At 40.5% G+C, this 14,239-nt stretch overlaps 1 protein-coding gene across 1 annotated transcript in view; it reads right to left on the bottom strand.

Moving 5' to 3' along the window:
• Window positions 1–4,831, bottom strand: part of LOC149851465 (Pseudouridine synthase family protein) — a 68,157-nt gene extending 63,326 nt beyond the window's left edge. Inside the window, exons 1-4 of the mRNA XM_090000828.1 lie at window positions 4,714–4,831; window positions 4,607–4,650; window positions 3,692–3,769; window positions 3,074–3,174 (exon numbers count right to left, since the gene is read on the bottom strand). Of these exons, the coding sequence (XP_089856954.1) occupies window positions 3,074–3,174; window positions 3,692–3,769; window positions 4,607–4,650; window positions 4,714–4,780 (290 nt within the window). The 5' untranslated portion in view covers window positions 4,781–4,831. The remainder of the gene's footprint in view (window positions 1–3,073; window positions 3,175–3,691; window positions 3,770–4,606; window positions 4,651–4,713) is intronic.
• Between the last annotated feature and the right edge of the window lie 9,408 nt (window positions 4,832–14,239).

Genomic DNA, 14,239 nt, shown 5'->3' with positions numbered 1-14,239 from the left:
GGTAATTGCTTGTAGTAGATGAACTATTGTTGAAATTTGTGAAATTTCATTCATATTTTGCCCTTTAAAGATATAAGACAATCATATCAATAATATACATATTTTAAAAAGCAACATTTTTTTGGCATTTAATCTACATATTAAGTGCTTATGGCTTTGGCCACCTTTGTATTTAATATGTAAAATGAATTTTTATAATTGCAATCATTTGAGTGAGATGTTCTTAAATATGTAAGGTTCCCTGCTAAAATAGAGAAATGTGTAGATTATGCATTGTAAAATGAATAACACCCATTAATTCATACCTCTTTATGTGCTTCTTTGAAGCCTTCTTGAGTGAAATATATATTTTTTTTCTTCTTTTGGGTGTTTTGCCACTTTTGTGGTTTTGTTGTTCTCTTGCCCATTAGTGGCTATTTGGGTATGTGCGTGCTCTTTTATTTGCTCTTGAAGACTTTGTTTCTCTTGTTCGGCACTTCATTATAAGCCTCTTATGGGGTCCCATGGGGGACCATTGCTTTATTCCCCATTGTGGGGTTGTGTTTTGTCCATTTTTAGAGCTTGTGAAAGCATTCTGCATTCTTGTAATTCGTTTCCTCTTTGACATGATATATGATTTTGAAATTTTGGTTTTCTAAATTTTCTTTTCATGCTTAAGTAATTATCCTATCATGTGCTTCAAAAATCTATGCATAGGTTATATTTTTGCACCATTGTTTTGTGGGTGAGTCATCCGATATGGTTTTGATTAATCTTGTTAGGAATGTTCCATTTGAGTAAAGTGCAAATATATTTTTTACTTGTTCTTTGTTGTTATTCCACAGGAACTTGGAGATGGGATAAAAAGAAGTACCCTGGATAGATCAGGAAATGTGTTCACCATTAAAAGACAATTAGAGGAAGGCATTTGCAAATTTCAATAACATCCTTACCGAAGCCTCTTGCGACTTTTTTCAATCTTTTCGTTTCCCCACGCAAAGTTTGAGGGGGGGTGTTAAAATGTACTCATCAATTATTGTAATTAGATATATTTTATATATATAAAAGATGATATATATACATATATGGTATATATGTATATGTATCGTCCTAATTATATATATAAAATATATATTTTCCTATATTAGCTGTAGGGGTAGTTTAGTCATTTTACGCATATTCCATTTTGGAATATGATTGTATTTTCTCTTTTATTTTTCTTTTCCTTTTTATTTTTTCTAAATATATTTTTTTTGTGGTTTGCGTCACATTTGAGGACTCCCCAAAGAGTCGTTGGGGGCTCCCAACGACTCCTTTGGGAGCCCCCTATGTGGCTCCTCAAAGGCTTATAAATAGAGGTTTTCCCCCTTGTATTTGTTACTCCTTGGAGGAGCTTTTGCTCCATTGTAATGGGTGTTACACCCTTCTTCTCTTCAATAATATTAACTTATGCCTTATAGGCATTTTTGCCCCTTTTGTGGGTTTATGTGTTAGCACATTATGTGCTTGTGTTTTCCGCTTTAGTGGGTATATCCGCACTTCATGTGCATGTGTATTGGTTCATTATTGAACCTAATGTATTCAAAGTTGTTTCTTTACACGTGTTTATTGGGGCATACTTGTAATATTGTTTATGTTGTAGGTTTAGCATGTCCATTAAAATTATTGTATCATCTATATAAAGGAAAGAGAAATAGGTCACGATTCTTAATGAAAAAGTCGTGATTGGTTTAACCCCAAATTCTGAGTTCTCTTCTCCTCTGCTGATCTGTTTTGGTGATATCTCAAAATCTGATAGAGTAATGCTTATTACATGAGGTTTAAGTAGTACCTCATAATTTCCCGCAATCCAAATGACCCCACAAGGGATCTGACCCATTCTACTCTCTCACATCCCATGCATCCCCTTGTACAAGCCTTGTTCACTCGACTTCCCATGTCCCAAACCCAAACAGACACAGTCCAAACCCAACTATATTCACCCTCAGCCCCAAACAGGGCATTACAAGGCATGAAGCACAGTGTGGCTTGGGTAGGGGTGGCAATCAGGTCGGGTTGGCGGGTCGTGTCGGCGGGTCAGCATACCTCAACACGAACCCGGCCCGTTTATTAAACGGGTCGGCTGTGGCAAACACGAACCCGACGCGTTTATTAAACGGTTAACCCGTTTAATAAATGGGTTGGGTAAACGGGTTAGCGGGTCGGGTTCAGGGTTTTACATTGAAAAGTGTACGGGTTGGCGGGTTAGCGTGCGGGTTGGCGGGTCGGGTTCGGGTAAACGGGTTGACCCGACCCGCCTAACCTGATTATTAAACGGGTTGGCATACCCCTAACACGAACCCGACCCGTTTAATAAACGGGTTAGGCGGGTCGACCCGTTTACGACACAAACCCGTTTAAGCCAAACCCGAACCCAGCTAAGAAGCGGGTTGGCAGGTCGTGTCAGAAATTGCCACCCCTAGGCTTGGGTGATTGGAGTTTTGTATCAACCAACAATGTACAAAGTTACTAACCAGGTTCAGATTATGACCTGGGACCACGTTCCAAATCCATTCTAACGAGACAAATACACACACGCATGCGCATGGACACCCTAATACCAAAATAGGTTAAATCAGACACATACACACACACACTAATAGACACGTGTGCGCATACACACACACACAAGTATCGTCTTTAAATGTTTAGATGAAAAACAATATGATATGATAAAACCATAAGGAATTGTCAAAAGGAATGCTGGAGAAATTGAGGTATGGTCATCGGGTAGGTATTGTCTCATCAATGAGGGAGGTTATAACACAGATTACAGCTGACAGGTCACAAGGAAGAAATGTTTGATCGACTTTTTGTTACAATGTTTGATCGAATTTATGTTCCAATGACACGTTCATCATTTTTCTTTGGGGGAAACAGAAGTCCTTGTTCAGCATCCAGAAGCATAAGATAATTTAAGTACCACAAGGACAGATACAAAACCAAAATGTTATCATGTGCATTAACTCTAATTTAGAAATGCACTGGGATCAATATGAAAAGCTTTGCTATCTTAAAATTCATGTCGTGAGTAGCAATGGCAAAAGGAACAAACCTGTGCACAAAGTGGCTAATCCTCTGTGAAGGTTTAACAGCATATGAAATATCAACAGTTGTCCCATCAACTTGGATCCTTCCAGATTTGACAGCAGTAACCTAGGAAAGGAAAAACACATTAGTAACTCTTCATGTATTTAAGCAAATGCTGATAATGACATTGTATTATGAGCAGCAATAAGGTTATACTAGGGAATATAAAATTTGGAACACCAATGAAGTGTGACCACCCATAAAAGGTCAGCGTATATTTGGAATTATCAAGAAAAACGGTGCATGACATCTTGGGAACTGTCTGCCTTGAGCTTATGAATGGCAGCACATCACTATGGATGACTTTAGATTGCAATCAAGAGGGTCTGTTATTTTCTTAATCTGCTTCAAGAATTAACTGCCAAACATACATAAGAGTGAAGACTAGATCAGACCAGGATCCTCTATACACTAAATCTCCTGCAGATGAACTCTTCTTTCAAATTCAGTTCATCAAAGGGTTCAACATAGAGAGAATAAATTGCCATAATTTCAAATACACCATATTTCAGAAATGCTTGGCACACTGGTGACAAGTTTAAAAGAAAAAGAACAAGCAGCAGCAAAGAGTCTTGTGCTCTACATAGTAATCACGGGGTCGTTGCCTAAACTCATGAGCAAATAAATCAACAATAGTTTTCCCAGCCCATCTGGTTTTTACCTGCAAAAGAGGCACATCAAGATGTCGTCAATCACATAAACGAAAGTTTTCCATCTTTTAAGAAAGCATTGGAGTTCAACAATTTAGCAAGAATCTCTCAAAAAATAAACAATTTAGCAAGAAAAGTAGGAAGAAAAATTCTTATTTTATTCTTGAAATCTTCCCACCTAAGGAATTCTCTTGGGAAAAGTCATGCTACTCTGACCAATGTTCCAAACACAATCTAAACCCAAGTTAGTTGCACTGCTTTCCATGGAAGGAATTACTTCTTTTATAACCCTAATTTTGTGTTCATGTAGCCCAAATGAGTCCCTAACCTTAATTAATCTCTTGATATTTCTCCCCTCTATGGCAGATTTAACCTATGTCACATGGATACTTCACTTTGCCTCCCTTTCCGTATCCCCTTATATACAAGTCATAGTGGAAACTTCATAAAAATGGTTGTGCCCCCGTATCCTCAACCGCATCCATGTAACATCAGATTTGACCCAAACTTCATATTGGTGCCCATATGTTTCATAAACCACTGAAAATCACTGTATTTGCTGAATCGAGAATTAGCCATATCATGAGTTAAAAAAAAAGGAACTAATTGAATCAGACAAAGAAATCAATCAAGCCACCGATTACAAATTGATTCTATAGTTCCAATGCTGGTACCTAAATCGATATTACAGTTCGAATAATAGAGAAGAGAGTGAAATTTTCAATCCAATCTCAACAGAATTCAATGCCCTAATCACTACATTCAACTACACTTCCTATTAACATTAATGCGAAGATTAATAGCAGAAAGATCAAACTCCAATGAGAGAGACAGAGGAAGAGAGTTACGTTACAGATGAACTCGAAGAAGTAGGGTTTAACGAGGCGTCTACCTGCAGACAAGAGAGAGATAAGCATTAGGGGAAAGAGAAAGAGAGAGAGAGAGAGATGGGTACCGTCTTTCAAGACGTAGTCCTGTGGTTTAGGAGGATTCAGAGGAGTCTCCCACACGATCCCCTCCATCTCTCTCTCTCTCTCTCTCTCTCTCTCTCTCTTCCCTCCAAGATTGAGGGGAAGATTTCAATTTCCCCGCGGGAGAAACAAACAAGACACCTCCAGTGCGGGTTCCCAACGCGCGAAAATGTTTTCCCATCCCCGCTCCTTTCGGCGCCAAGGATGCAAACGGGTCCGAGTCGATTCGGAACCTGACCCAATAAACCGGATCTGGCATTATCCGGTTCAGACTCCGTTAGAGTGGGAGCAATGGGATGTAAACGAATCGGATCCGGAACAGCTAAAAAATGCAAAACTCCATCCTGGATCCGACCCATTTTCGTCCCTAGGGACCATCTTCACGAATCTTTGTTTCCCTGAATTTTTCTTGGCTAGGAAAGTCTAGGACTCGGGTCGATGTAGGTGGACATAGGGTAATTGGGTTCGGACACTAATGAAGAAAAGCTAGACCAAACCCAGATCCAATTGGGTTATGCACCATATTCAGAACTACATTTACATGAAAACAGGTCGAACTTGGTCAGGCTGTAAACCGTTGAGTCATATGTCGACTCCGAGCCATTAAAACGAGTCCACTAAATGCATCCGGATCACTACGATCACATGTAAAAATCAGTGAAAATGTGGACGGCCAAGATAATTTGGTTGGATGACTAGGTTCGATATACAACACACATCATTATGTGCCCCATGGATTGAACACACCTGACTAGCATGGAGTGTATGAAGAATGAAAACGCTCTAGACGAAAGGCACCGGATCAAATCTCATTGGTTTCATAATTGATATAAATGGAGTGAGTTTGATTTATAAAGGAATGCTCTGATATAGATTGATGTAAATTGAGAGGGCTTGATTTATGAGAAAGTCTATCAACTACAATTATATCTAATAAAAGTTAAAAATATGATAAATAACTAAAAAATGCAAAAATTTAATGTAAAATAGAAACAACAACAACAACTATGCCTTCATCCCAAAACAATTGTGGTCGGCGATATGAACCAACAAAGAAAATCATTCTGGGTCTTCCACATGAATCCTTCTCCTCCATTCATTTCTATCCAATGTCATGTCCTCGGTGAGGTTCAAAGCATTCATATCCTTTCCTATCACCTCCATCCATGTCTTCCTAGGCTTACCCCGACCTTTTTTAACTAATATATTTTCCCATTTCTCCATCCTTCTAACTGGAGCATCATTAGGCCTTCGTCGAATATGTTCAAACCACCGTAAACGATTCTCTCTCATCTTATTTTCAATGGGTGCAACGCCTACCTTCTTACGTATATCCTCATTCCGAATCTTATCTTTTATAATATTTCCACACATCCATCTCAGCATACGCATCTCAGCTACACTCATATGTACTTTGAACTGTCTAGTGTAATCTTATATCTTCCTTATATTTATAGGAGAATAATTTTAATCCTAATAAATTCAATCTAACATTATGATAAACACCATCTATTGCAATGATCCAAAATAAAAAATATCGAAACCAAACTATCATGGATCCCAAATGATCCAATAGACCGTGTGAATCCAGATATGTGTCATTTCGCTCATGGATCATTTTCCTCGGGTTGGATAAAGACTTACCCTGAAGTCTTGATTCCGCTTGAGCATCGAAGCGGGTCAACAAATTGAGTAATCAGAATTGTCCTGGTATGCATTTGGAAGCCTAAAAATCAAACATGGACACATCTCAAAAAACACCATGCAGATTGGCAACTTGAAGCAGTCGATTTGTTATTTCAAAACCATTTAGTCAATGAACAATTTGTGGCTTGATTAAGTTAGGAGACCAAGTGTATTTTTTGTGCAAAAAATCATGAAAAAATATTTAAGGATATTTTCAAATTTTTGGTGCAAATTCAACAGCGTGCAATGTATAAAAGCATGGTTTAGCAATGGTCCCAAGCATTAGGGGGTGTCAACGGGTCGGGTTTGGTTCAGACCCAGGTGAAACCAGACTTGGATCAGATTTTCAGGTATGGTATCGGGTTCAAACCCAGGTCTAATCGGGTCCACTATAAGAAAACCATACCCGGACCCAATAAAAACTGCATGAACCAAACCTGGACCATACCCGTTAAAACTATATTTTTATCATTTTTACATTGAAAATTTGTGGGTCTTAATCGGGACTGGGGTCAGGTCTCTGGGTCTGGTATATAATTTCATAAACTATACCCGGGTTCATGTATTAATCGGACCCGGATCTTAATCGGGTCTTCTTATTTATCACCATACATGGACCCTATATGTTTGGTTTGGGTCGGGTCTTGGTAAACCGGACCCATTGACACCCTTAATTCATGATATCATGGTTCATTACCACAATAAATATACCATTTCATGATCTACACTCGATTGTTTCACCCAATTTACACATGAAACCCTCAATTTTCATACTCAGATGAAATAAACATGCCTACTTCATTTTCCTGTGACGCCCACAGTCACCCTGGGTTTCTTTTCACATTGACCATACTGTACTATATAAATCCATATATACCAATGTTGTTAGTATCGGTATCGGGTGAATCGGTCCATACTGATTCTCAAGTGAAACATTCTAAATAGGCTAAAATATAATTAAAAATATTTTGAATCAATGTGAATGTGACACGTGTTAAAACCATTAAAATAAAACTAAAAATTAATTTTAAGTATTTTTATATTTATTAAAAAATAACCAATCCAGGTTTAGTATCCTATCGATTTTCTGCCCATACAGGCCCATACTGACAACATTGATACATACCACCCAGTTTTTTAGTGTATTTAGGTTAGGGATGGCAGTGGACCGGGGGAAAGCGGGGGCCCGCCCCGCCTCGCCCCGTTTGGACCGGGGATGAAGGGTATGAAACGGGGATGGAGGCGGGGACGAAGGTTAAAATCCATCCCCGTCCGGGGGTGGAGGCGGGGATGGACGTGCACTTTTCCCCGCCCCGCCACGATCCCCGCCCCAACCACTTTTCCCCGCAATATCCCCGCCCCGCCCCGCCTCATCCCCGTTTGAACCGGGGATGGAGGACATTAAACGGGGATGAAGGCGGGGTGGAGGATAAAATCCATCCCCGCCGCGGAGGCGGGGTGGGGGTGGAGGATAAAATTTTGAGGCGGGGCGGGGGTGGAGACCATGTCCCCCGCCCCACTGCCATCCCTAATTTAGGTATGTATTTTTTTTTTTCACATACGAAACTGCCTTCTCCTCATCATGAGATGCCTTTTCCATGGAATCTTTTCTTATTAGTGGAAATGAAACAAACGACTACTAAATTTTAAAATGCACCACAGTTTTTTTTTTTTATGAGTGTTCAAATATGCAAACCATAGTTGAGATTCGACCTCATCTTGCTTGTTGAACCTCATAGATTTTTTTTTTATGCATGCACAACTAAATGGATGAGGGCCTACCTGCACTTATCATGCATGACAGTAGTGGGATTCGAACACCGACAATTCAATAGAAGCCTCTCATGTTTGATCACTCCCCCATGCAAACCTTTTAAATTTTCATCATGTTTCATTGTTATATTCATGTGAATTTCCACACTAGAGGACAATCCCACATTGTGCATCAACCAGGTGCCCACTAGTCTGAATGATGTAACTTTCTGCAGTCTGTATCAATTCCAATCTCTCATTGAGTGTTACTTCCACCATCAAAAGTTCTCATTGAGTGTGAGGTTCTGATTCAAAGACTAATTGAGTGGGAGGTTTCCACCCGATGATCAGGTAGGAGAACAGGTTCGCCCCTCTACAACCTCTCAGGGCCGGTTTTAGGATCCTAGACCTAGGGATGGCAGTGGACCGGGGGAAAGCGGGGCCCCGCCCCGCCTCGCCCCGTTTGGACCGGGGATGAAGGGTATGAAACGGGGATGGAGGCGGGGACGAAGGTTAAAATCCATCCCCGTCCGGGGGTGGAGGCGGGGATGGACGCGCACTTTTCCCCGCCCCGTCCCCGCCACGATCCCAGCCTCATCCCCGCCCCCGACCACTTTTCCCCGCAATATCCCCGCCCCGCCTCATCCCTGTTTGAACCGGGGATGGAGGACATGAAACGGGGATGAAGGCGGGGGTGGAGGATAAAATCCATCCCCGCCAGGGAGGCGGGGCGGGGGTGGAGGATAAAATCTTGAGGCAGGGCGGGGGTGGAGACCTTGTCCCCCGCCCCGCCCCACTGCCATCCCTACCCAGACCCAGTTTAAACATGTCTTAACCTGATTCAAGTCCAATTTCCACCCTTTGTGGTCGATATTTTTTCAACCAGATCAAGCCCAAACTTAATATTTTGGTCCAAATAATATTGAATTTACCAAAACATGGCATAATAAGGCTCGAACAAAGCTCTAGCTTGGTTTTGAACCTGGTCAAAATTAGACCCAATAATTTATGGACCTGGATCTGGTCTAGACCAGATCTACTATCCCTTAAATCTGATCCAGGCTCTGTCCTACCCTAATTTGGGTATGACCACTTATAATATACCCAATTTGATTATGATTCAACAGGAATTTAACTGGAACCTTAACATTGATTCATACTTGGACCATACTCAAACCCGACCATACTCAAACCCAACCATACTCATACCAAGCCCAACCCATTTCCATAGTTACTGATACCCAAAACCTATTGAATCTAGGCCCAGTGAATCCTTTCAATTAACAATACCCTATACCCAATTTTCATGAACCTTATCTAGACTTTTCTCAAATCTCGAGGCATATCATGGAGCATGGAGTAATGGGTACTTCAAATTGGAGTATTTCTGTATTGGATATATGATCAATTTAATCCCTTTCTATGTAAAGGCATGATTAATGATTATGGTTGGTTTGGTTAGGGTATACCTAGTTTTTCTACACTTCTTAATTCCTTTCTATGTAAAGGCATGATTAAAGGTCATGCTTGTTATTTATAATATCAAGAGCATAACATTGTTCACATTGTATATTGTACATGCATGACTCTAATAGTAGAGCAAAACTAGAAAAAAATGAGAGTGAATTTCAACCTTGAGGTCAAGTCTTCTTCAATCCGGAAAGAATGATGCAGGAGCAGTAGCAAGATATTATTGGGTCTACAAGGTCCATTTGAAACCATTTTAATTATTTATTTATTTATTTGTATTTAATTCGTTTGGATATTGGTTCATGATCATATTTTAGATCCTTTTCATATCTTAATTCAGTTATGAATCTATCTCAAATCCAAAGTCAGATTAAGGCTTTTAGGGGTTTCATCTCTTAATTATAAATATTCATTATATAGAGACAAAAAAAGAGATGAATGAATTATGAGATATTTTTAATGTTTTCTTTGCAATTTTTATTGATTCTCGCTTTCATAGATAATTAGAGTTTTAACTAGGATATTAATTTTGTGGGGTTCAGGAGCAATCATCTTGTTCACTGCATTAGAGACCCAACCTGATAAGATCCGAGCATGGCCCAAACATGATAATAGTCAAGTTTGGCATTTGGGTTGCACCTGTGGGGCTCTAATGAGCCACAACACTTGGAGATATCAAAAGTGAGAATGCTGTCATGAGTGATGAGAAATCCTATGAAAATACACAATTGCCTGCCAGCTCTAGGGTTTTTGCATTCAATGAATTGACACAAAGTGAATTGGTCCCTAAGGAACTCCCAAAAGGGATGTCATATGGAGCGAATTTAACGATATTCGCGCTAGGGCAGCCCCATAAACTTGTCATCAAAGCTTTGCTAACTTAGATGCGCTAGCCCTGAAAAAATCATCGTAGTTTGGTGTCTTTTCACAAAGAAGTCGGTAATGGGTCGGGCCGGCTCAGTCGGACCCTACCACTATCAATGAGATATCACACAATGAGATCCAATGAAGTAGTGACCACTAACTTGCAGGTCATATTCATGATCCAAGCATAAAGCTGTTGGCCACCAATAGCACATTTGTCATTGCCAATGGGTTGACATGCTTCCCTAGTTTATTAATATCCCACTTGGTGAGCTTTGATAATTAGAAAATTGAACATGATGAAAGAATAATTGGATAGTGGTCTGCATGGTTTTGGCAATCTCATATTAATTATTTAACGCATTACCAAATGGAGAATGAAGTTAAAGCAAGAGTCATGTTTGGCACAAAGTGAAATGCAATTTATTTCAAGAATTCCATTCTTCCTACTAGTAGGAAAAATATATATTTTTAAGTAAGTGACTAGTAGCAAAAATGGTGCAGTTGAATTGGTTCATGTCGAGCCAGGATCAGGTTCCATCACATGGCACACTTGGATCAGGTTCCATCACATGGCACACTTTGAGTGTGCCTCTGCATCGGGCGGACCTCCATCTTTGGCTGACAGTCTGTTTGTTGTGGGGCTCAAAAGCAGATCGAGGGCGGCCAGGTGCAGAGACACACTCAAAGTGTACAATGTGACGGCACCTTATCCTAACTCGGCCTACCCCCACCAGTTATTATTCAACGTACCACTGAGGTTTGAACCTCTCATGTCCTACCACCAGGAGACGTGTACTGACAGCTCATACCAACAACATGGAGCCCCCATTGATACAACCTACCACTTATACTATTACAATATCAATCATGTTTTGGCCATAATAACATATGGAATTCAGGGTAGTTGCATATTGGCATACTTTTTAGACATGTCAACTGGAGGGTTGCTCGAGTGGTAGCGGGGCTGGAGAGAAGGTGCTGACCCCTTGGTCCCAATTTCAAATCCCATTGGGTGTGGAGGGTGATTTTAACTGGTGGGTTATGTAAGGGCTCGGGTGCCGGTGACTCCACTCAGAGTTTACGGTCCTCGTCCTCGACAAAGATTTCTCGTTATAGAAAAACCTATTATATAGAGTAAGCATGCTGGATTATAGTGATAATTCCAAAACAAAGACATGAAACTCAGAAAGAAAAAGTCTCTCAAAAGAGCTTGATTTCAACACAAATTGGCATTGCTATGTTAATCTGCTAAATTTGTTCATCTAAGCATGTTAATTGCAACCAACCCAAGTAATTCATGGGCCCACTTGATGAGCCGAGGCGATATAACAGGTCAGAGTCACTACATCACACTTGGTCCAATTCATGGGCCGGGTCCTGATCTTAGTCCCATGTAATATCACTAAATTTGGACATGCCTAGTGCATATGCCATGCAATTACTAGGAATGTAAATGATTCGGTTGCAACCCGATACCCGACCCGAATCTAAGTCTATTAAGTGGTTTTGGTATTCAAAATTGGATCCAATTAATAATCGGATCCGGGTTTGGTATTAAGTTTTGCATTCAAATACAAACCTAAATCTGACTAAAAATTAGACCTAATTAAGTGTAAATACCGGGTCTTAAGCTAGTCAGATCCAGGTTTGGTTTTATATTTTTCCATCCGAATCCAATAAGCCAAACCTGATTAAGTCGGACTTGGTAATGACTAGATCTGACCCGAATCTGAACCGTTTACATCCCTCACAATTAGGCTGGCTCAAGTAGTACCTAACCAGTTATTAGATATGGATCCAACTAAGTGCCCTTTAGAAAAGTCAGAGCTGGGCTACCCAAATCCACCTGAGTTGACCACATGAAAGGATAGCTGCATAAGTGGTTCACAACTGCAAGGGATCATAGGTCACATTCACAAACCAAAATGAAGTTGCCAACGCTGACCTCAAGCCCACAAATAGAACACAACTAACAGATTTCAATTCGGATCTAGTTAATGTCAAACCTAATCTGGTTCAACCACCCGCCAACCAATTCATATTCAAAATCCAACCACAACATACACCACCTCTAGCCTTTGTGGGGTCGTCGCGTTGGTTAGGGCAAGCATTGGGACGGCCGGAGGTTGGAGGTTCGGGACATCACAGGGCTGCAAATGGGTTGGATTCAGGATGGAGGTTTTGCAAATTTTGACTGTTTCGAGTCTGATTCCCAAATGTATTTAGCTGTTTTGGATCCGAACCGTTTGCATCCCTGATCACAAGTTTGATTCTTCTTGGGATGGGCGAGCCCCAAAGGGCCGGGGAATCACAAGTTTGATTTTCCTGAGAATCTTGGTTTTCTACAAGTCTAGTTTTAGAAAGTTAAGCTGGGTTAGGCAGACCCTTACCAGTTATGCAACCATACCATTGAGATTCGAACTTGCAACGTCCCAACACAAGGTAGCTTGCACTGGACAAGCGAGCACCGTTGGTGAGTTTATCATTATAAAGTGGCATGATTATTGTTACTAGGATTTTTGGGATAAGGAAAATTTTCATAATAAATAAAATGTTTGCAAATTTCAAGAAAAAATTATAAGATATCAGCTTATATTTAGAAAGGGCTAATTGTGAATGTCACTAAGTTGATGGGACATCACAAGTTCAAAACCCATGAGTGGCATCAGTTGCCCGACAAGGTCGAAGCTGAATGTACTCTCCAAAGAGCAAGAGGACCTGCCCTAAATTAGTTTTGTGTAGTGGGATAGGGCCGAAGCCATTAGGCAGGCGATTTAGGTTCAAATTTCATGAGTGTCAACCCCTACGCTAGCCGAAGGGTGACGACTCCTCGAGGGCATAGGGTAAGCTCATAGAGTTTTACGCTGTCAGGACAATGATCGTAAGTACGGCAGGCAAAGCCAGCAGAGCGATTAGGTCGCTAATCAGAAAGCGATTTCTCGGTGTAAATATCAAAAAAAGAGGGACCTCAAGGGCAACTAGAGGTCAGCCAATTTGCTGATCGGTGATAAAAGGGTTTTCCATTGAACTATTAAAAAAAAAGATTTACAAAAAAAAATTGAACGTATACAAATAAAAAACATTGCTATCGCACGATAACATCAATGGAAAGGTGCGATACTTTGAAAGCATGAAATATTTTAAAAAATCACAATTTTGATTAATTTTAAATATTACGATAAAATCACGATATTTCCAAAATACCATTGACATTTGTGACCATGGTGCAAACTGCAAACCAAGAATACCCAAAAACCATTAATTCGGTCCAGGTTTGCACTTTGGTCAACGATTGTTGTAAAAAACTCAGAAAATAAATTTCAGTCTAATTTGATCGGATCCAGTGTTACCTTGTATACTTCGGATCTGAATTCAACTCTACATCATGGAATCTAATTGGGATCTGGATATAGTTTTCAAATCTTGTGCACAAGATTCAGATTTGGATATTCATTTAGCATGATCCATCCCGTACCCCATCTGTTTATACTAATCAGATAAGTATATGACTGGGACCCGGTCCCACACAACCATGTACCACAAGTAGGGGTGGGCATGGGTCCGGCCAGAGCCCTTTAGATCTCAGCCCGTCGGGCTTTAAGTAAGGCATGACTCGGAGATGGTTTGATCCATTTACTAACAATCCGGACTTTGGCTCGGTTCTTAGCGAGCTCGGGTTTAAAGAGCAGCCCACGACCCGGTTCATTGGCCCACTAATGTGAAGCCGGCCTGGCC

Source organism: Nuphar pumila, chromosome 1 (genome assembly GCF_984573655.1).
Source record: "Nuphar pumila chromosome 1, dmNupPumi1.hap1.1, whole genome shotgun sequence".
Classification (NCBI taxonomy): domain Eukaryota; kingdom Viridiplantae; phylum Streptophyta; class Magnoliopsida; order Nymphaeales; family Nymphaeaceae; genus Nuphar; species Nuphar pumila.
Note: the sequence above shows the minus strand (reverse complement) of the source record. Positions and strands in the feature narration are given on the sequence as shown.